Genomic DNA, 22744 nt, shown 5'->3' with positions numbered 1-22744 from the left:
TGCATTGCGGAACTGAACAAAATCTTACACAGAAAGTGTTAAACTCACAATTGAGTGGCTAGTCTAGGTAAGCAAAAAGCTGCAAGTAAATTAGCGATTGAAATTTTTATTTAGTAAAATTCGCGTACAAGCAGCAGGAATAAAATTTATGATTTTTTGCAAACAAAAGACAAAAAGCAAATGAATTCCTGAAAGTTTGTGGTTGCGTGTTTTGTAAATTCAATTTTTTTATGCGCAATGAAGAAATGATTTGCTATGCGATTTTCTAAATTAAGAACAAAAGACTTGTAGTATACATAAGTGTTGTTAGTTTACTGATCTTAGAGTATAGATTTTATTGTTGTGAGTGACCCTTTCAATAGTATAAATATATAAGAAAACATCCAAGATATACAAATACAATATGCGGGCAAAAAAATGTAACTTTAAAAACCTTCAAAAGCCACCATGTACTAATTTTTGCTCCCCACTGTATGTATATTAGATATTTAAAAATTTTTGTTTGAGTTTACAATTTATAGTTCAATTATTTAGTTTTTTTTTAAATTTGGTCGTCTTAATCAATATAAAATTATTTAAAACTGTTTTTGTTTTAAGTTTGCTTTTTAGTATATTCACAAAACTTTTGTTAAACACTTTACTAACGAATTTGCAAATAATACAACTTGGAATTAATAGAAGCATTGCATTGCGATTGCAGGAATTTACTAAAAGTTTTTGACCTATACAATTTTTATTTTTTTTTAATTTAAGCAGCATTGCGGAGCTGAACAAAATCTTACACAGAAAGTGTTAAACTCACAATTGAGTGGCTAGTCTAGGTAAGCAAAAAGCTGCAAGTAAATTAGCGATTGAAATTTTTATTTAGTAAAATTCGCGTACAAGCAGCAGGAATAAAATTTATGATTTTTTGCAAACAAAAGACAAAAAGCAAATGAATTCCTGAAAGTTTGTGGTTGCGTGTTTTGTAAATTCAATTTTTTATGCGCAATGAAGAAATGGATTTGCTATGCGATTTTCTAAATTANGCAAATGAATTCCTGAAAGTTTGTGGTTGCGTGTTTTGTAAATTCAATTTTTTTATGCGCAATGAAGAAATGGATTTGCTATGCGATTTTCTAAATTAAGAACAAAAGACTTGTAGTATACATAAGTGTTGTTAGTTTACTGATCTTAGAGTATAGATTTTATTGTTGTGAGTGACCCTTTCAATAGTATAAATATATAGGAAAACATCCAAGATATACAAATACAATATGCGGGCATATTCTAAGCAATGTTTTTTTTTTAAATTTTCAAATAATTTAATAGTCACACATAATCGTTGCAATAAAAAATACAAACAACTAAAAAAAGGAATTATTCGAAAACATACACCTGACTGCTTAAAAAAACACGCTAATATTAGAAGGAATGGCACTAAGAAAAACCATACCCTCAAACTTACTAATTTAGCAAAAAATAAAAATATATTTTAAGAAAGAACATTTCAGTTAGAAATTCAAATTACAGTAGAAAAATTTTGCATACGAGATGTATATCAAAAACCAGTTAAAAAATGATGTTAAGCTAAAAAAAAAACAACAATTCTTCACTACCTCTGTATGCTGTAGTCTTAAATTGTTAGTGTNTAAGAAAGAACATTTCAGTTAGAAATTCAAATTACAGTAGAAAAATTTTGCATACGAGTATATCAAAAACCAGTTAAAAAATGACAACAATTCTTCACTACCTCTGTATGCTGTAGTCTTAAATTGTTAGTGTCTTTTAGTTTTTAATGTAATATTTAGCTTGATTTGAAGTGCTTGTATACTATGTATAGTGTGCATATGTGTTCGTGCCATCAGGCACATGACTTTTGGCCAAGTTGATTTTTGCACTGGTTAATCGCAGCTTTTTTGACTGCTCCCCGCTCGGCTAATTGATGTTGTAATGCGCAAAGCAATTAAAGTACATACACTCCATTGACACAGTATGCATACTCATATATGTACATATGTAGATTAGGGTGCATCACCAGAAAGAGTTGCCGGCTTTACAACCAAATTATGAAATTAGTTATATTTTAATGGCCTTATTCATAAAAAATAAAGTAGCTTTAAAGACTGAAAAATGTATGAAAACGTCATTTTGTAAAGCTCTGTAAACCTTTTTTATTTTTTATGAATAAGGCCAGAAGACTTTTGCTAGAAAAGTATTTCGAAAAAATTCTAAGATTCCCGTGAGCTGAACTGATTTGAAAATACCTCCAAAAATTTCATTATTTTGATTCTGTTCATAAAAATTGTAAACATATTTATGCAGACCATTTAAGCTTAAACTTTTCTGAACTTATTTTTGAAGAACAATTTTAAAAACTAATTTAATTTATAAAAAAAACTCGATTTTTAGAGCTATTTTGAATTGGGTACAGCTCACATGAATCTTAATATTTTCCAAAATATTTTGGCGAAGGTATTAAAATGTAATAATTATATATCCGACGGTAAATTAGTACCGATTTCAATTTTTATGGGGAGTGATGCACTCTAATGTACATACATACATACGAGTATGACCGTATACATTTCTGCATACTACAACATCGCCATAAGTTGCGCAACAGCAAACTTGCACCAAGTGTATTGCCTCGTCGAAATTCTACACGCTGCTGCTGCATAGAGGGAGGCGACAGGNCGACGGTAAATTAGTACCGATTTCAATTTTTATGGGGAGTGATGCACTCTAATGTACATACCTACATACGAGTATGACCGTATACATTTCTGCATACTACAACATCGCCATAAGTTGCGCAACAGCAAACTTGCACCAAGTGTATTGCCTCGTCGAAATTCTACACGCTGCTGCTGCATAGAGGGAGGCGACAGGGTTGCACGAGCCAATTTTATGTTAATAGCGTAATTAACGAAATTGTGGTGGCTAAGTAGTAAGCGTTTTCACTTGAGTGGGTTTGCATAAACTGCACTGAGTTTCCCATATCTGTGTATGACTTATTTTATTTTAAGTGAGACCCTGGGAAGGGTGAAAATTACTTTTAAGATTAAACTCTGGAGTGTATGTATGTACTCGCAATTATAACTAGCTTATTTCGCATATTTCTACCTACGTACTAAAGTCCAAGACGACGGCAAAGAAAAATATATAGATATGACATCTATTGTACCCTCTACTCTTCACAATGCTTCTTTCAAAGCTAAGTGCGCTTTCGGTGGTGCGCAGTGAATATGTTGAAGCTGTGACTAAGTACAATTCAGCCTAGACTTTTTTGTTCTTTGTCGAAATAGAACCCAAACCCACGTCCCGCTACCCGACCAAGCCAAGCTGAGAACAGCAAAGTACAACGCCTCCGAAGCCGATGGAACACTTGCTGAGNGTAGAATGTTTGTACCAGCTATTAAGCACTATTTAATCTGATGATAAAATTCCGGAAGATTGGAATCTGCTGGTTGCGCCAATCACCGGGGGTGAAGCCTTTTTAGTACGGCGTATGAGGTCTNCTGGTAGAATGTTTGTACCAGCTATTAAGCACTATTTAATCTGATGATAAAATTCCGGAAGACTGGAATCTGCTGATTGCGCCAATCACCGGGGGTGAAGCCTTTTTAGTACGGCGTATGAGGTCTTATCGTCTGTATTGTATGAAGCCCTTCGTAAATTAACAGTGTGACGTCAGAGCTGGAAAATCCAACATTGTCCAGATTTTCACAGCAAGTCCAATCCTGGAAAATATCATCGATAAGCAAATTGACGCACACCATCTTTTTATCGATTTTTAAGCCGCATTCGACTAGACGAAGGTAATCTGCTCCTACGACGACGCCATGCCTGAATATGCAATCTCTTCAAAACTATGTAGAGTGAAGTTGAGCACAACTTTTAGCTTAATTGGAATTGGAAAGGATCTGGCCGCGTCAATTTGAGTTTGGAAGGCGTAAAAAGTATGAGTTGCCAATATATAAGAAAAGCTTCGATGACCTCAATACCAGAGGCATAAATGCAGCATTCTTCAGCTTGAGAAGATGGTCAGAGCAGCTAGTAACTAAATATGCAAGTGGATTAGCTAAACCACCTGCGCCGTATCGCGCTCACTCTGGCCATTGCTCGATGAGCTTATAACACTACCAGGCTCTCATAACCAATTGTTAGGCTTCTCATATTAATAATAGCGGTACACTGGACCTTAAGACACATGAACGCCAGGTTCGTAGCGTCGCATAAGGAGGTCTGCAGACGCTGTAGAGATGAAGGACAGGTAGAATCCATTCAAGACTTCCTGGGAAATCATTGCTTCGAGAGCTTGCAGAGCTTAGGGAAAACCCCAGTAGAAGGTCTGCTAGGATTCGCAAGAAAATCGGTAGGGCTTAAAATCGTGCGAGGATAGGCATGCGAAACCCCCTTCAGGGCATAGCAATGGGGATATGCCGCCTTAGAATTACGTATAACCGAACCTAACCTAAGGGATTTGATAATTATGTATTAGTAATTTTCTGAAATTTCACTGGTTACACAAATTCACTGAACCAAAAATCCATCTCTGGATCAAAGAAAAACTTTTCTTACTTTAAGGTCGAAAATTCTTCCGAATGCGTCAAAAATTCTCCAGAATACGTAATTTTTCTTTGGAATGTGTAAAAACGTACACGAAAATATGGAACCGTGGATGTAATCTATCATTTTGAAGAAATGTTGGACATGAAAAGAGGATAAAACTTCTTTAGTGCTGTTTCGTTCCCATTTTTCTTCATTTTGATTGCTGTTTTTCTTCAATTAAGAGAAGTTTTTTTTTTGGGTGTAGCCATATCGGTCGAAAAGACTCCCGTTTTTTTTTTCTTTAAAGCAATCATGGAAAATTAGACCTTGTCAACCAATTATACTTCGCTGCAATTGGTTAAGACACGATAGACCCGCCAAATTTAACTAACTGGTAATAAGCGTCAAATATAAATATTTATATAACTAACCAAAAACATATCTTTACTAAGCCACAGCGCATGCGCAGAGCAGTTGATGAGTATTAGGACTGTAATATGTTTAAAACATTTAATGTATGAATAAATTATTATGCATGTGTGTATTTGGTTATGTAAATATATTGTATGTGTGAATATGTTTTTGTGATAAAGTGTAGAAGCCATTATTGACTCCGATTAGGTTTTTGATATGTATTTGTCTTTCAAAAAGTTGACAGCTTTGAAGTACCTAATTTTTGTGTTAAAAAAATAAAACTAATTTAATCCTAAAAACACTATACAAAAAGTGAAACTAAAAACCAAAAATAATATGAATTCTTAAATATAATTGAGACTAACAAATAACTCATTAAACACTCATACATAAATACATTCATAAACACACACACCACACCACTAAAAAAACTACATATAACCAACACGAAAGTCGAATTGTCTTTGATAGCGAGAAAATTGTACGAGAGAGAAACATAGAGGAAGGGAAACAGAAGACCAGCTGCATGTATATTAGCGTGGGCCGAAAATCGGCTAGTTTTGTAGTAATAATATATAAATTACCGTTTATAAAGACTAAAAAGTAGAAATATACTCCACAAGAATTGTTGATATTGGAATTTGCAAAGTATTATAAATAAAATAACGTGCGAATGTACAACTCACCTATACTAATGTCCTCATTCATTAAAGATTGATTAGTGACAATAGTACAATTAAGAAAGGGCTCTATTTCCGTGTAGCAGTATACATAGGCCTCTAGTGCTCTACTCGCCCTTCTGCTTTAGACTCAAACTGTTGGTCCGACACAAATTGAGTTTCTATACAACATGATTTCAACACAACTTCAATATAGCTTGTAAATATGTTCTTATAATTAATTGTGTATGGAAATTTTCATCACCGCATCCACATTCAGTACTAATTTTTTTTTTCTAACTGATTCACAAAAAGGTCCATATCCAAATTATTTAGGACTAATACTTTCGAAGATTATTGCAAATGTATTAATTAATTTATTTATTAGTTTTTATTTTTTGAGCATATTGAACTTTTGATGGACTTGGGCGAGCCTAGGATATTGACCAAAAAATTCCAAATTTCACACAGATTTTATTAAAGCATAGTTAATAATATTTTTGCTATTACCAATCAAAATTTCCAAAAGGCGGATTTTCGGCCCACGCCAATGTATATGCTGCGATGAAGATCATTGCCATGAGATTAAACTGAGTCAACGGTAAGCGAGAGGACCAATTACAAAATGAAGAAGATGTTGAAGAAAACGTAAAAGTTGCACAGACTCATGACACGATTTTCAATCTAAGGAGGTGCCATCCGACCTTGTCCAACTGTTATCGGCATCAGGACCTTATAGAATTACAGATTCATTCAGGCAATGAACCAAAAGTTGAACGAAAGTAGGCAGCCGGCCAACCCCACTGAAAGCGATTAGTTGAGAGGCTGTTTACACCAGGCGATTGTTGCTGTCAACTAAATACTGAAAAATTTATGTAAATCTATTAGATATCACTAGATTGAGGCCGGACCTTAAAGTATAAGCCTTTTTCTTAATCTTCGCTTTATTTAATCAACTAACTAGTGACAATATAGTGTGCTCAATAGTGGAGATTTAGCTGTCTTTAAACTGTAGCAAGGAGTGTATAGTACTCTTTGGAGTATTTGTGCTCCTGTTTATAGCTTTATTTTGTTATCTTAAATGAGTAGAATAAAACCCCTTAAGATTTTCCAGTGATAATAATAAATAAATGTCGTTGATAGTTTAAGTGCTCTGAAGCAGATTCGATTGCGGGAGAACGGGCTCGTATTTCCATCCAAATTTTTACTTTTATTCGTGTTCATATTATCATATCAATATTAATATTAATATTAATATTCATATTCATATTCATATTCATATTCATCACTTCATATTCATATTCATATTCATATTCATATTCATATTCATATTCATATTCATTTCACATATTTTATCATTATATTCTTCATTTCTATAATTTTTTTAGTTCGCATTCGTATTAATTTTCGTATACAAAGTAAATATTCATATTTAATTTCATATTTATATTCATATTAATATGCATATTCATATTCATATTCATATTCATATTCATATTCATATTGTTATCCATATTAATATTTATTCTCGTATTGATATAAGTAATTTGATTTGTATTTGCACTCGTATTCGTATTTATATTCGTACTCGGGTTTTTCTTCGTACCGGCATTGTGCGATTCCGTGGGATCATCTGTTGCGTTAATGGGGAAACTTCAACAGATTTTAGAGCGGAGCTTGCAAATGATGAAGTTTTCCGGTCTCCATGCGCAAAAGGAAACCCAAAGTTCAAATTTGGGGTTAGTGAATGAACTAGGTCGTATCAAAAAACCACTGAAACCCCTGACTTTATCTGCCTAAAGGTATGCTACCATATTACTGCAGAGATAAAATCCGATATGTTCGTCATTCATAAAATTTTTTTTTTTTCAAATTAAAACACTGTGCGCTTCAATATTTTCTAAGCATTTCATGCGTTCGAATCTTCGTAAAGTGGAATTTGCAAATTTGAATTGCACGGTGTCGCTGGTGACAAATGGATTAGTGCTCCCACCTTAACGATTCCATATTCAAAAAGCAAGTGCGTGTATGGGTGTAGTGTACGTTGGTGTGGTTGTGTGTGCTTGCTATGCATTTCATTCTTGTCATTTCAATTACTAACAGTTAGCTGATTCTTGCGCATCACAAATTTCAAATGTTGTATTGTTTAACTCAACTCGCACAATGTGTTTTGGTGGTTTAAGTGTGTGGGCGTATTTTGTGTAGAAAAAAAACAAAAAAAAACACGCACATACAAGAAAACAAGCAACCTGACATGAATCATTACATAAAAATTGCCTGCAAACTACAAATGATGGAAAATGTAGTTGAATTTTCGACTATTTTAGCATTTTTAGTTTTGTTTTTCCAACTAACCGACTTGCTAGAACAAAAATGCTTTACATTCTTAATAAAACACTGATTTTTTAGGTTTTTTGTTTAACTAAAAATCTATAATAAACGCATTTGACGCAGAAATATTATCATTGTACTAAACAAAAAACAAGCATTTAAAATCGACCCCAAAATACAAAAAATATTTTCAAAACTAAAACGAAATCGTATAGAATTTTCAAAAGTAGCCTATCAGAACAACTTAGATCGAAAATATAGTTTTAAAAGATGCAGCGAATAGTGTGTGTGACTTTTTTTTAATGGGCGCCTAATTTACGTGTACTTAGTCTTGAGTAGATAAATGGTAGACAACGTATGTATGCATGTATGTAAATACTTATTTTAAATGCAATAGATGATGAAATTGTTAGCCTCATTGCTTTTAATTCAAATACACGCAATATTTATTCCTATGAAATGTTATTTTTTTTTTTGTTATAGAAGTGACTTATTTATGGCATACTTTTGGGGCTGGTACTGGTCTTATACGAAATGACGAAAATTTAAAAGCTTCATTTAAGATATTTATTAGATACATAGTTATAAAGCTTCGAAAGCTCTGCCTTACACAATTTACACACGACAAAAAAAGCTCTGCCTGCAGGTTTTTTTTTTGTTAGTTAGTGGTTTAGATCAGCGATGGGCAGAGACAGCTTTTACTTTGCACGCGCTTATATAAATTGTATAGGAGCTTAAAAGAGTTTTGCCCCGGGGACAAGGCAGTGCCCATGACCGGTTTAGATCGTAAGTAGTTACACTTCATAGGAACGCGCGTAAGTGCTTTCCAAGGTTTATAAAGATATGTTTATACATATAGACGGCTGTACATGTGTATGTGAAAAGCTCTCTTCGATCGTAGAATATGCAAAGCTATAATAGCTCTTTCTTACAAAATTTAAAAAAAGTTTTGAAAGCGGGCTTTGTGCCATACCTTTTAAAAGCTCTCTAAACTTTATAAACGGATGGTACAAAATAAAAGCTTTCAATTGCCGGTTAGCCAACACTAGTCTAGATATGCATTTAAGACAGCCAAGATCAAAACAGAACCTGCTGGAGCTTTTCAAAGCTTTCTATAGGTTTTATATGGACGCGAGCAGAGTTAAGTCTCACTATAGTAGCTAGTCACTGATTTAAGATTAGGGATGAAATAAAATTAAAAACAATAAACATTTATCTATTTTATCGAGTTGTAGACCCCTAAAATTATGCAAGTTTTAATAAAATTATTTGTATTGGGTTCTTGCATTGACAAAATTGTGAGAGCTTTACTAGCGCCTAAACTAGCGTAAACTATTCAGTGAACTTAGGTGCAGCAAATAGAAGGGAAAAAGCAAGAGAGCTAGGTGAAAACTTAAGCTAACTGCCGAAGCGCAAATCGAATTGATTTAAAATGCATTTCCATTTTCTTGCCAACGCCCAAAAGTATACCTTAATTGTAGTTTAAGATTACACTTGTTATTAAAATTATGCCTTCAATGATTCGTTTAGCGAATTACCATTCTATTAAATTTATCTAAATAAACACATATAAAATTGTATATTGTATCTGAGAATGTTGATCATACGGATACATAGGTATGTTTGTTATCAATATTGGAACAAAACAATTGCCACTTACCGAATCTAGTGTCGTGTCAATGTTGCCATTGGGTCGATCGGCCAATGTCGTCTCCTTCAAATTGATCTTAACATGATTGGCAGCCGATGTGGTGGCGCCGCCACGTTGCGGTTTCGTTGCATCGAGCAGTACCTTGAGCGAGGCGATCGCATGCAGTTGGGTCGCCTTCTCGTCCACCTTGCCTGGAACATCATCTTTGTCATTGTCATTGTGTGCATTTTTTTTGTTTTTTTTTTTGATTTTTTTATCATTGATTTATTGATTTATTGATTAATTGTTGTGTGCATTTGGAATTGCAATTTGATTTTTAAAATATTTAAAAAAGTTTGTTTCGTGTTTAATTTGGTTGTGGATGTTTTTTTNGTTTTTTTTTTTTTTTGATTTTTTTATTATTGATTTATTGATTTATTGATTAATTGTTGTGTGCATTTGGAATTGCAATTTGATTTTTAAGATATTTAAAAAAGTTTGTTTCGTGTTTAATTTGGTTGTGGATGTTTTTTTTTTGAATTGATTTAAAATTTGTATTGCATTTAGCATTCGAATTTGAAAAAAAATTTGCAAATTTTTTTGTAAGTAATTCAATATAAAAATATATTTAAATTTATTTGCATTGCAATTGCGTGATTGTTGGCATATGAGCATTGGTATTGGCATTGATTTTAATTTTGCATAGAATTTTGTTTGCAGATGCATTTGTTTGGTTTATTTTTGTACGAGAATTTACGTTTGTGATGCGGTACGGAACGATTTTGCAATTGACGATTGTTTGGAGATTGTTTGTGTATATTTTTGATATTTTTTTTTAAATTTATTTGATAAAATTCAAAATTCGATTTCGATACGATTTTCGATTGGTAGCAATTCGATTCGATCATTTGTTTGGGTTCAATTTATTTTATTTTTTGAGTAAACGGAAAAATCCAAGTAGAAAAAAATTTAAAAAAAGGAGAAAAAAAGAAAAAAAATATATCGATTAAAAATCGAAAAACGAATTGAGTGCAAATTGANATTTTCGATTGGTAGCAATTCGATTCGATCATTTGATTGGGTTCAATTTATTTTATTTTTGGAGTAAACGGAAAAATCCAAGTAGAAAAAAATTTAAAAAAAGGAGAAAAAAAGAAAAAAAAATATATCGATTAAAAATCGAAAAACGAATTGAGTGCAAATTGAGTTTATTATTTTTAGTTTTACACAATTTTCTTTAATAAATAATTTTAACAATTTATTATACAATTGAATTTAGTAATTGATATTAATATAATACAATATTTTTACTATTCAATCAATTACTCAATCGATTAATCATTGAATTAATTAACATTTAAAGAATTTTGAAACAGAAAAAGTTGCATTTATAGACTTTCATTGTTTCAATCGATTAATTCATTCAATAACTTTGTGTTTGTTAACTAATCAGTTATGGAGAGAGTTAGAGAGAGAGAGAGAGAGAGATTTAAATACAGAGAGAGGGAGCCAGATAGCGGGCGAGCTAATTAGAGAGATAGAGCTTCTAATGCAAGCAGCACAAAGAAGAGCAAGAGCGCTAGAGTAAACAATGCAAAAGTAGAATAAGAGCAAGAAAATAACGCCGCTAATTGGCTTAACCTTGCCTTAACATTTCTAACTAAAGTGAGCTACATAAATAACAGGGAAAGTATGTGGGAAAGGCAGAGGTACGTGGCGAGTAAGTCATAGGTTTATGGGCGCGATAGTATTGTAGAAGGAAAGCGAGTGGTAAATTGCTTGGAGGCATAAAGAAAATTGTTCTAAATATTGGGGGATGAAGGGTTCTATTAGATTTAAGAGCAGGCGTTAGTAGCCAGAGATGTTACATAAATAAATTAGTGCTAAGTAAATCAGCTACGCAAATATTTAACTACACAAAAAGTTGATTAAACACAACTCAAATGAGGTAGCGGGGTTGGGAAAATAGAGAGCGCGAGAGCGACTGCGCACCGAAAGATATAAAAGGAGGAGGGTAGTATTTAGGAGCTAAGACAGCTTGAAAGTAAGTTAGAGAGAGAGAGAGAGCGAGAGCGAGAGAAAAAGAGCAAACTGANGCCGAAAGATATAATAAAAGGAGGAGGGTAGTATTTAGGAGCTAAGACAGCTTGAAAGTAAGTTAGAGAGAGAGAGAGAGCGAGAGCGAGAGAAAAAGAGCAAACTGAAAGCTTAGCGCCAGAAGAACAAACATTTTTTACACTGAATAAAAACTATATTGAATCTATGGAAATTTGTATACGCTTCTGTCGAGGATTACGCTTTGGTCGTGACTCGCATATATAGGTCACTGAGGCCCAGAGCGCTGTTATCTGGTGCGCGGCAATATAAAAATGTAAAAACGTTTACTGAAAAGTTTATTCTCGCGGTATATGCTTTTGCCCCGCCTGAGGAAGTTTGAGAACGCTCAACCTGCACACTTTTCTTTTTAGCCGACTTCAAAAATAGGAAAAGGTTAACAATCCGTCGGAATATTTTTTTTTATGTATGTATGTTCTTTTTCTATCGGAAATTAGTGACTCCGAGGTGGTTCCATACTAATTTGGTTTAGATCGGCTCAATTGATCATGAAGAAAGTAACGGTACTCCTAAAGTTGGTTGTGTTTTTTGCTTAAAAATTACTTGTTCGCATCCCTGGCTTATAGCAGCGACGATAAGAGAGAACTTTGATTTTGAAGTCACTCTTTTATAGCAGTGATGGACATGGCCTTACATGCTCTTAAAGCTTCTTTTAAGCTTTTGTATACATTTTATATGTCACAGTGACGACCTGAGAGAGAGAGAGCGCGTTGATACCGTCACCATCACTGAATAAAATCTCACATCCATATAAAATCAATAGAAAGCTTCTCTCGCGGAACACGTTTTGGCCGTTACTGGCCTTTGTATGGCAGTGATGTTTCGATAAAGCTTTTATATTTTTTCGCGGCTATATAAAATTTGTAGAAAGCTTTCAAAAGCTTATTAATGTGGAATATGTTTTTGTTGTGACTGATCTAAATATATAATACTTTAATAGCTCGGGCTGTATACGTTTATTTTTCACGTCAGTAGTCATAGCTGCGAATACCAGAGAGAGCTTTTTACCTGCTTGAAAGCTTGAAAAAGCTCTGAATGAATAGTGATAGATACTACCTTACATGCGGGAAAAGATTCATATATACATACATATTATATGTAGTAACGACGAACGGAGTAAATGGTCCAAATTATCATATCGAAGACATACATATGTTGTCACATATGTATGTTCATATTCGTTGGATGCGTACAGAGCNACGAATACCAGAGAGAGCTTTTTACCTGCTTAAAGGCTTGAAAAAGCTCTGAATGAATAGTGATAGATACTACCTTACATGCGGGAAAATATTCATATATACATACATATTATATGTAGTAACGACGAACGGAGTAAATGGTCCAAATTATCATATCGAAGACATATGTTGTCACATATGTATGTTCATATTCGTTGGATGCGTACAGAGCTTTTTTGAGGTTCATAAACATTTTATATATATAATCAACGAAACGCAGCTTAAGAGCAGCGCTTTGTAAAGCTTTATTTAGATTTTATATGAACGTTTATATGGTGAAAGCTCAGTTGTAGAGGTGTAAAGGCTCCTATTTCTTCACTCATTTCGAGTTATAAATTTTTTTAGATAATTTAAAAAGCTCAGTTTGTGTTTCATATACGCATGGATGTTGTTAGTGATTTATTTATTGTACGCATGCAGTCTTGACCAAAATGTAGCCTAAGGACAGAGATTTTGTAAGCTGCCTTTAGATTTTATAAGCACAGCGATCATACTGCGAAAGCTCTGATGTAGAAGCGCAATGGCGCCTATTTCCATTAGAGCTTTTTAGTTACAGCCAATATTAAAACGATTTGATTTAAGGACTTTCTATTTACAGGCAAATTTTTGGCACGCATATTTTAAAATATCTTTTTTTAAATTTTTAAAATTTTTCTTGCGCTTAAATTTCTGTTTTGTTTGGCTCTCATTCGCTCTTGACTCGATACTGTACTCACCTTGAGTACAAGAAGGGTAGGTAGCTACATAAAAAAAAATTGCAAAGCTGTTGTTTAGCTTTTGTTGCGCTACCCACTAAATAACTACATGCTACTAAATTCACTAATTAAAAAGTACTAATACTAGTTGTAGTAACTAGTAGAAAAATTGGTATACTACGGTTTTTTGTTTTCGGTTTTGTTTTTATATTTACCACGCCACGGCCAAACTTTAGATTTTCGCTTTTCATTTCTTGTATTGTTTGTATGTATGTAAGTGTATTTGTGGCTGTGTGAGCTTTTTGCGATGTGTATGTGCGCGCATGAGAGTGAGTGCGTGTTTTCCTCAGTGTTGGTTAGTCTACTTTTCAGCGCAACTTTCACTGATTTCGTGTTTTGCTGCCGGATTGAATGTGGGAGTGGGGAGATTTGTTTTCGTTGTTTTTTTTTTGCTTTTTTGGTGGGATTAAGGAGTGGGTTTTTGTGTTTTGTTGTTGTTTTATGTTTTTTTTTTTCTTGTATATAGTTTAAGTTAAATTCAATAGCTTGTGTTCATTTGTGTTTGTATGAATGAATGAAAAGATAATGCTTTGCATTTGCTGGCATTTCTATTTGATTTAATTTTTTTTCAGAAATTCTTTATACTCAGTCTTATTTTTTTGGCGAAAGCTAAGGACACATTACGGGAAATGTGACATTTAAAGGATGGATTGCTATGGGTTGGAGGATTAAATTGCTAAGTTGGTGGCATTAAATATAATTTAAGTGAGTAACGCATTGCTTCATGGAAATTTTGCTGCTTTAAGCTGGCGTGTTATGAAAAATTAAGCATTTTTTATTGCATTTGTGTTGGTTCTTGTGAAAGCTAAGTATTTTTAAATTGAGCTTGTTCGCAAAAGCTGCGCGAAAACGTGAAAGCGGTGGTGAGTTATTGTTCTTTTTTGCGATTTCACTTGTAAGCTAATGCCATGGCGAGTGTGGCTTTGATTTAAAACGGTAAGGTGTGGGGGGACTACATATTAAATAAATTGGTTGGTTGGGCCTACAATTAATTTGCGAAGTTTTTGTTAAAGTGATTTTTACTACAATAAATTTGTATTTCTTAAAATACTCGTCGAATATCTAAAACTACAAAACAAATATACAAATTGTTAAGTTCTTATAATTATTTTGAGCATGAGAGTTTTAATACGTATAATAGTTATAAAAAAAGTTTGCATATTTAAATAAAGATTTTTATTAAGACAATAAAGACGTAAAAAACGTTATACTAAATTCGTTTACTCAGACTTAATCCACTAATAGTTTACAAATAAATCAACCTCCAGTGAAATTCTTAAAGTTACCAAGTAACATTTTTATCTCCTAGTTCGAAATTTAAAACCAAAACCTCAAAACGAATAACTGGTATACCTAAAAATATGCAACGTTTCCAAGAGGACTTAATCTGTCCCAAATGATTCTGTTGTCAGATTTAATGTTGCATATTTTTTGGCTGATCATTCATTGGCATATTTATTCTATCATTATTTTAACACAATAATCTTCGGTAAGTGGTTAGCGTGAATCTGGAAATCCCCCAAAGACCTGCCAGCTGGAACTTTAACGACAAAAAAATGTCGAAACACCTGTACTAAGTGCTTTTGTGTGCGGCATTTATTTCTGGAACATTCAGGAAAGTATTGTCAAAGTATGTCCCGCGGCGTATATGGTGTGAATCCCCCCCAATACAGCAACCTATTTGTACCTTTTCTTTATTCCAAAGTTGGCATCTGGTATTTTGGAACAGTAAAACCTAATGGGAAAAAATCATTTGGTCAACAACCGGTAGCCCAGAGGCTTTAAATGCCAGCTTGCTATGAGCTTTCGTCCGTAAGCAGAGCTCAGTTTCTCTAAGGAGTCTTCAAAGCTAGCCAAAGAACACACATATCTCGTTTCTAGTTTGAATTTTGAGTATTCATTTTCTGAGAGGATTTCGCACATAGAGAGTCGGAATAGCTTAAAATGAAAACAGAGTTGCTATGGTATTTTTTTTATAAGGAATGGCATAGGCATAAGTTTAGCCCCAAACGTCTTCGTTCACACTTCATACGGCCAGCCTGAGATATAATGTTTGGGATATACATCAGTCAGTAGTCAGTAGTTTTCTTCTTCGAACGCAGGGATAACCTTTCTTTTAATCAATCTATTTGTATTTTCATTATTTTTTGTTCATACTTTTACAAGGAACGGTCTTCATATCTGTCAAGTATGCCCCTTTCCAAACTGGTGGTCTCGTGTCATGAATTTATGCTCAGAACCGACCTTCATAAAAGAGAGCAGATAAGAGGTTTTGGAAATAACCCTCACTTCGGACATATTTGCCTATATAATCAAGAGATGAATGAATGAAAAGTCTTATACTGACCATCGACATATTGAATTTGAAATAGTCGCCATGCAATCTTGGCTATCTTAAGGGTCAAGGGAACTCACGAACTACGACGGGCGTGGTATCATTAGGCCTCCTCTTGGACACACACTTCCCAGGCAAAAAACCGGTGGAACCTAACGGCCCCATTAATGATGGGGGTAATCTGATCTGATGAGCTATTTTGGTTCTTGGTTCTTACAAATCACCGGGACTTGATGGCATTCACCCGGTAGAGCTGCGGCAAGCACGGGGATTATCTCCCCATTCATTGCAGTTAATATCAGAAGCTTATATTAACATGTGCTATATTCTGCTAGGTTGAAGAGAGAGAAAAATGTCTCCTTCATTTCTAAGGCAGGTAGGTCCTCGCACACCAACCCCAAGGACTTCAGACCCACCAGTCTTACGTCTTTCTTCCTCAAAATTTTATAGATGATGGCGGATGATTATGTGTTGGGTGTGATACCAACTACTAGGCCCTCCCCAGCGTAGAATGCCCATACGAAAGGCAAATCTATGGAAATCGCCTTGCACTCGATCATCGGGCAGGTGGAAAAGACCTTATCAGACAAGGAGTATGCTTTGATTGCCTTTGTAGACATAACGGGTGCCTTGGAAGAGATAACCGCTAAGCTTGGCAACTCCACAATAAGCAGCCGGGTCTGTTGAGGCACCCATGAGGGAGGGGTTTTCTCCCCTCTTCTCTAGATTCTGGCAGTAGACTCCTTGTTACTGGCCCTAGAGAGAGGGAGCTGCCACGTCACTGCTTATGCTGATGACCTGGCAATTGCCATTAGAGGTAAATATCCTAATACGCTTATGGATATTCTGCGCTCTAATATGGCCACGCTAAGGAACTGAACAGAGAGCAGGGGATGCGGGATGCGGGATACCGAATCAATTCTCTTTACAAGAAAACACAGGCTTCCCAGAGTATATCCGCTAAGCTCTATGGGTATGGAGATACCTCTGAAGAAGATTTTTTACTATCTAGGACTCATATTACGTGGAAACCTAATATAGAGGAAAGAGTAAGGAAGGCGAATGTTGCAATATACGCCTGAAAACAAGCGGTCGGGATCCAGTGGGGGCTAACACCTCGGTGGTCAGGCCAATATTATTATATGGAATACTTGTATGGTGGCCAGCAACTCAGAAGGCAAGTTATCTAAAACTACTGAGTAAGGTCCAAAGAACAGCATTTCTATGCATTTCAGGTGCCTTAAGGATCACACCCAAACAATGCGCTAGAAGTGGTAACCAATTTGCCCGCAATAAACCTGGTGGGAAAATACGTGGCTGTCGCTTCAGCGCTCAGACTAAAAAGTATGGTGCTATTGAAGGATCGGCGGTTCGGCAATGCTTCCATACTTCACACTCTGGGTAGTTATGAGCAGGAATTTGACTATTCTGCCCCTAAAAACTAACCTTCGCAAGGCTCTTTAAGACGAGCATCAAGTCAAGAAGAGAATGTCAAACAACAAGACCTTGGGGAAGGGGGAATTGAATTCTTACATGGATGGATCCAAGTAGAAAATAAGATTGGCTACGGAGTTTTCTCTAAGGAACTAGGACTGGAATTATCCGTCCGAATTCCGGACCACTGTTTATCAGGCTTAAGTTTTAGCTATAAAGGAGGTGGCTTTGTGCCTTACGAAGACTTCGGTTAAAATTTTCTATCGATGAGCTAGCCAGGAAGGGTACCAATTTTCCCCAATGTGAAAACTGAGGCTTCATTGGGATATCCAAGGCAACCTACAAATTAGAACTTAGAAATAAAATTATCCAAGAGGCCAACAGGTCATCGCTAGAAGGGGGCACTTGCAGAACAATCACGCTAGAATGGTCACAAATAGATAAGAAAAGGACGAAAGAGTTGCATCTGGAAGTCATGGTTAAAATTTTCTCATTATTAAAAAATATTTTATTATATCTTCCTATGTCCATAAGTGAGTTAAAAAAAAACACAGGTTTACAAAAAAAAAAGCTTATGCATATTAAACCAAACCTAGATATCCCTATGTTATTCGACACGCTGAATGCGAATCCGAAGTCCGTTAGTCTCCACCACGTCAGGTTCGTGGTCAGTTGAAGGTCAAGTAGGGAAAAATTCATTGAATAAACCTGAAAATTCATATACATAAGGTTTTACATTCGCTGAACCCGAATCCGAGTTCCGTTAACCTCCTTAATAACAGCTTTGAGGTCATTTGAAGCTCAAATAGGACATACAATTTATTCAATAAACTTAAAAAAAAAAAAAATTGTTTTTGTTGTCACTGAAACCGAGTATGGAGGTCCCTTGATTCCTCAAGGTCATCTGGAGGTTATGCCAAGGTCAAATTCCAATGAATTTTATTGAGTTTTCAGGTTTATTCAATGAATTTTTCCCTACTTGACCTTCAAATGATCACGAACCTGACGTGATGGAGGCTAACGGACCTCGGATTCGCATTCAGCATGTCGATTAACATAGGGATATCTAGGTTTGGTTTAATATGCATACACTTTTTTTTTTTTTGTAAACCCGTGTAATTTTTGCATAGAGAAAGGAAAAAATAATAAATAACAATTTAAAATTTAGTTTGAATATTATGAGATATATTTGAATATGCAAACTCTTTTTTTTTGTTCCATAAATACAGTGGGAATCTTAAAATTATGCGAATAAATTTTGTAAAAATTATTAACTAATCAAAATTTTACAATAATAAATTTTTAATATTTTAATTACAATAACATATGTCTACACATAAGTATATTTAGTAAGCTTGAACATACAAATATCACAACAGTAACATTCAAAATACATATAAACACCAACATAATTAGTATACAAACTTTTATATAGTGCCTTGAAAGCTTTTCGTACCCAAACTAATATTTCCGAGCAAAATTAAACAATTTATAGCTTTTTCAGTTTAAAATCATGGTGGTTTTGAAAATATTTTTTAAATTTTTTAACGATGTCACCATATGGTTACTTACTTACGAAGTTATAAGAAGATCATAGTTTTTAAGAATAATTTCATTATATGTTCTAATTTATTTACCGAAGCTAAGATACAGCTTTTGTTTGACAACACAGCTTAAGAGCTTGACAAAATCTTGACTTAACGAGATGAGGTTTTTTAATTTATGTGTAGAAGTTTTTTGAAGATACATTTTTTTTTTTAGAAGCTCAGAGAAAGTTCCTGCCTGATGACCCAGCTTTTAAGCTCACAAAGAAACAAAGGCTATTTTTCTTAACAAACAAAAACAAAAAAATTCCAAAATTGACAGTAATAAAAACACGAATGCTTTCAAGGAGCTTTTAGTTTGTGAATATCGTGAAGTTACGTGAAGTTCACAAAACCTGTATAGCAGTCAAGGCGCTGCCCATCACACTTTTAGATTAATTGATTAATCTTTTAAAGCGGATAATTTTTTGTAATTAAACCCAAGAGGCTTAAAAAAAATTACGATTAGCAGACTAAAATATAAAGACCATTGTCTTTACTTTTAAATTGCAGAAAGACTACAAACAAGTCCTGAAACAAAGGACCATTAGCTCTCATTCAGAAAAATTTTTGTTTGAAAGCTTCGTTAAGTTTTACTGACAGTAAAACCGCTTAGCTTTCGATGTAAATATAACAGGGAACACTCGCAGAGTTAAAGCTTTTGTTGTTTACACTGCTGCGCCGAGATTCATGATGAGCCTGCCTTAAAGTGCTATTTGAGCTTTTCATCTGTTCTGTATAGGTACGATTGGCCTTACCGGCATACATTTACACAAAAAGTAGAAAATCCATTTGGCAAAAAGGTGCTAATAGGCGGTTTCGAAGCTTTTAGTTAAAAAGTTTTATTTAACTTAGTTATTGAAATTCAGAGGTTTTTATTTATTCCTATTCATTTGTTTGCGATAAGCTCTTAAAAGCTCTAGTTTGACTGTGATGAAAGTAAAGCGCTCCCCTCCTTCCTTTTGTAGGATTTTACTTACGATAAGTTTCTCCACTTAGAGATGAAGAAATTTTCCCAGAGAAAAGTTGTCTGAAAGCTCCCAAGCTTTTATTTGTTGATCTAAAAGGTTTTATTGTTACATTTGGCTTAATATTTGGATGTGAAAGAGTTGTATGAAACTAGAAAAATGAAAGATTTTTTTTTTTTAATTTATAAAGAAAAGCTTCGTAACTGTAAAAGTCTGTAAAGTACTGTAAAATGTTTTCCACTGGTAAAAAGCTTTGTTACACTATCAAAATATCAATGTAAATAAGTGCATACATATATGTTTTGAAAATGTATTTTAAAAGCTCCATGAATGTAGACGTCCGATATTTTTCAAAAGGAATTGCTGAAAAGCTTTCACTTTATTTTGTTATATTGAAAATTCTATTGGAATATCACGCAATATCAAGAAAAAACTTTTATTCAAACTTCCAAAGCAAATACATTTTTAAAACTTATACATGAATAAATATGTATGCCACTTCTGAAATGCCAAGAACACCCCGAAAGTTTAATTTCATTAAGATTACCGGAGATGGAATTACAAATTTCTGAAAAGTTTTTATATACCCAAGTAACAGTGGTGGTCAGAGGGAGCTTTTATCTGTCCGCTGATTAAATGAGCGACAAGCAAAAAGAGGTTTTCTTCCATTTACACTAATACAAAATCTATAGAAAGCTTTAGTAAATTTATGCAGCGAGATATGGTTTGCTTGTGGGAGAGCTTTACTTTTGGAAAGCTTAAAAAGGCCACGCACTTAACTCTAAAGTGACAGATTTCGGCGTAGATTAGTTTCGGAACCTTTTAGAAAGAAAGCTTCCTAAGCTTCGCAAATGTAAAAGCTGATCTTCGAATACCTCAAAAGCCTTAAAAGCTTCTCTTCTACTGAAAACAAATTTTCAAAGGAACCCAAGGAGCTTAATGGTCCCACGGATGTAAAAAATCATATTACACACCAACATGTAAAAATATAAAGCGGTCTGCTTCCAAATATTTTGTCCTCTTTAAATTTGTCCACAACCTTGAACTCTTCTTTTTCTGATGCAACTAAGCGCTCAAATGCCAAAAAGCTTAAAAACAAATCCTTTTCTCATTGTCAGCCATAATTAGTTCGTCGCTAAATGCGCACGATTAATATTTCACTTGCGAAAATTGGTTAAAGTTTTTATGTGCCAAATCACCATACTTAAGTACGGAGTACTTTCTTGCATTTGAAACTTTCTTCTGGTTTTCAAGCAGTCCTTTTTCACCCTTAAACTACATTTTTGACTTTAGAAAACCAGCGTCAGCACACATATTTATATACATATGTAGTACATAAATTTCAATATAATTTATTATATTTGGCGGCCTGCCATAAAATGGCAGCATTAGCTAGTACTCAACAACAACTACAACAACATCTACATAGGTGAGTAGGCACTAAGGGTTTTAAGCCAGCTGTGACGCTACTGAGTGAAAGCGCGGCTGGCACAGAAAAGTACAATACAATTAGAAACTATTTCACTATTTCTTGGATGGAATGGTTAGTGTGAAGAGAAATGAGAATAACTATTGCCCCGATTCGGTGCATACATACATATGTATATTCTCATTCATTTGTTTTGGCGTTGGCCTTTAAGGCCAGTTTTGTGGTGTTGCAGTGAGTTTCCTAAATATATTAATAAATCTCTGAAGATGCCGCAAATTTATCTAATGACGTGCAGTTGGGAGAGAACTGACTTTTGCATATCGACGGCACTTTGGCAAAACCGCGAATCCCAAAATATTGTCAGACAACACTCTATAACAAAAAAAAATAAAAATACTCTATTAATAACAGGAAATTATTTTTAGTAACTTTTTTACTTTTTTCAGTTCAATTTACTTTCAACTTTTGGATTTTGTTTTAAAAATAAAACTATTTTTTTTGAATTTTATTTAATTATCGAGTACTATCTTCTTCTATTTGATATATATTATTTTAAATTTTTAAAACTACAAGGGTATATTAATTTTGTTCACATAACGGTTGTTTGTAACAGCCAAAACGAATCGAGATAGATATAGATAAATGTATACATCAGTGCTCAGAATGAATAGAGAGTCGATTAAGCCATGTCTGTCTGTCCGTCTGTCCGTCCGTGTACACGATAACTCAAGCAAAAATTGAGATATCTCAACGAAATTTGGTGTGTAGGTTTCCATTAATCCAAGGTAGGCTGGTATTGAAAATGGGCGAAATCGGACAATAACCACGCCTACCTCCCATATAACGGTAATTTTCAGAAATACGAAAACTTCGTTATTTTAGTAACTACTGAAGATTATTCACTCAAAATTGATATTTACAATAATTTTCAGACAAAAAATGAGAATATTATTAATTTTTGGAAAATGGGTTTAGCCACGCCCACTTATGGTTACATGTGTATATCTTGGTAACCGCTGCACCAATTTCTTCCAAACTTGGCACAGATGTTAGCCTTGCTACAGCATACCAAGCCGAAAATTTAAAAAAGCGGACAATAACCACGCCCACATCCCATATAACGGTAATTTAGAGAAATACAAAATCTTCGATAAATCAGTAAATATTAAAGATAATTTATTCAAAATTGATGCTTGCAACAATTCTTTATCCAGAAATACGTTTATGGTAAAATTTTTGAAAATGGGCGTGGCACCGCCCACTTATGATCACATATATGTCTATCGGTAACCGTTCTACTAATTTGTACAAAGCTCGGTA

General features: G+C 34.2%; 1 protein-coding gene across 2 annotated transcripts in view; it reads right to left on the bottom strand.

Annotated features, from left to right (window-relative positions):
* The window catches only part of LOC108362117 (uncharacterized), a 160456-nt gene that overhangs the window by 6813 nt on the left and 130899 nt on the right, over positions 1 to 22744 (bottom strand). For both annotated transcript variants that reach the window (XM_017614981.1, XM_017614982.1), the window contains one exon: positions 9598 to 9779. In XM_017614981.1, coding sequence (XP_017470470.1) covers positions 9598 to 9779 — 182 coding nt within the window. The remainder of the gene's footprint in view (positions 1 to 9597; positions 9780 to 22744) is intronic.

This window comes from Rhagoletis zephyria, unplaced genomic scaffold (genome assembly GCF_001687245.7).
Source record: "Rhagoletis zephyria isolate East Lansing unplaced genomic scaffold, Rhagoletis_zephyria_1.1 Rzeph_scaffold_00940, whole genome shotgun sequence".
Lineage (NCBI taxonomy): Eukaryota > Metazoa > Arthropoda > Insecta > Diptera > Tephritidae > Rhagoletis > Rhagoletis zephyria.
The sequence above is the reverse complement of the archived record's forward strand: the minus strand, read 5'-3'. Positions and strand labels throughout refer to the sequence as shown.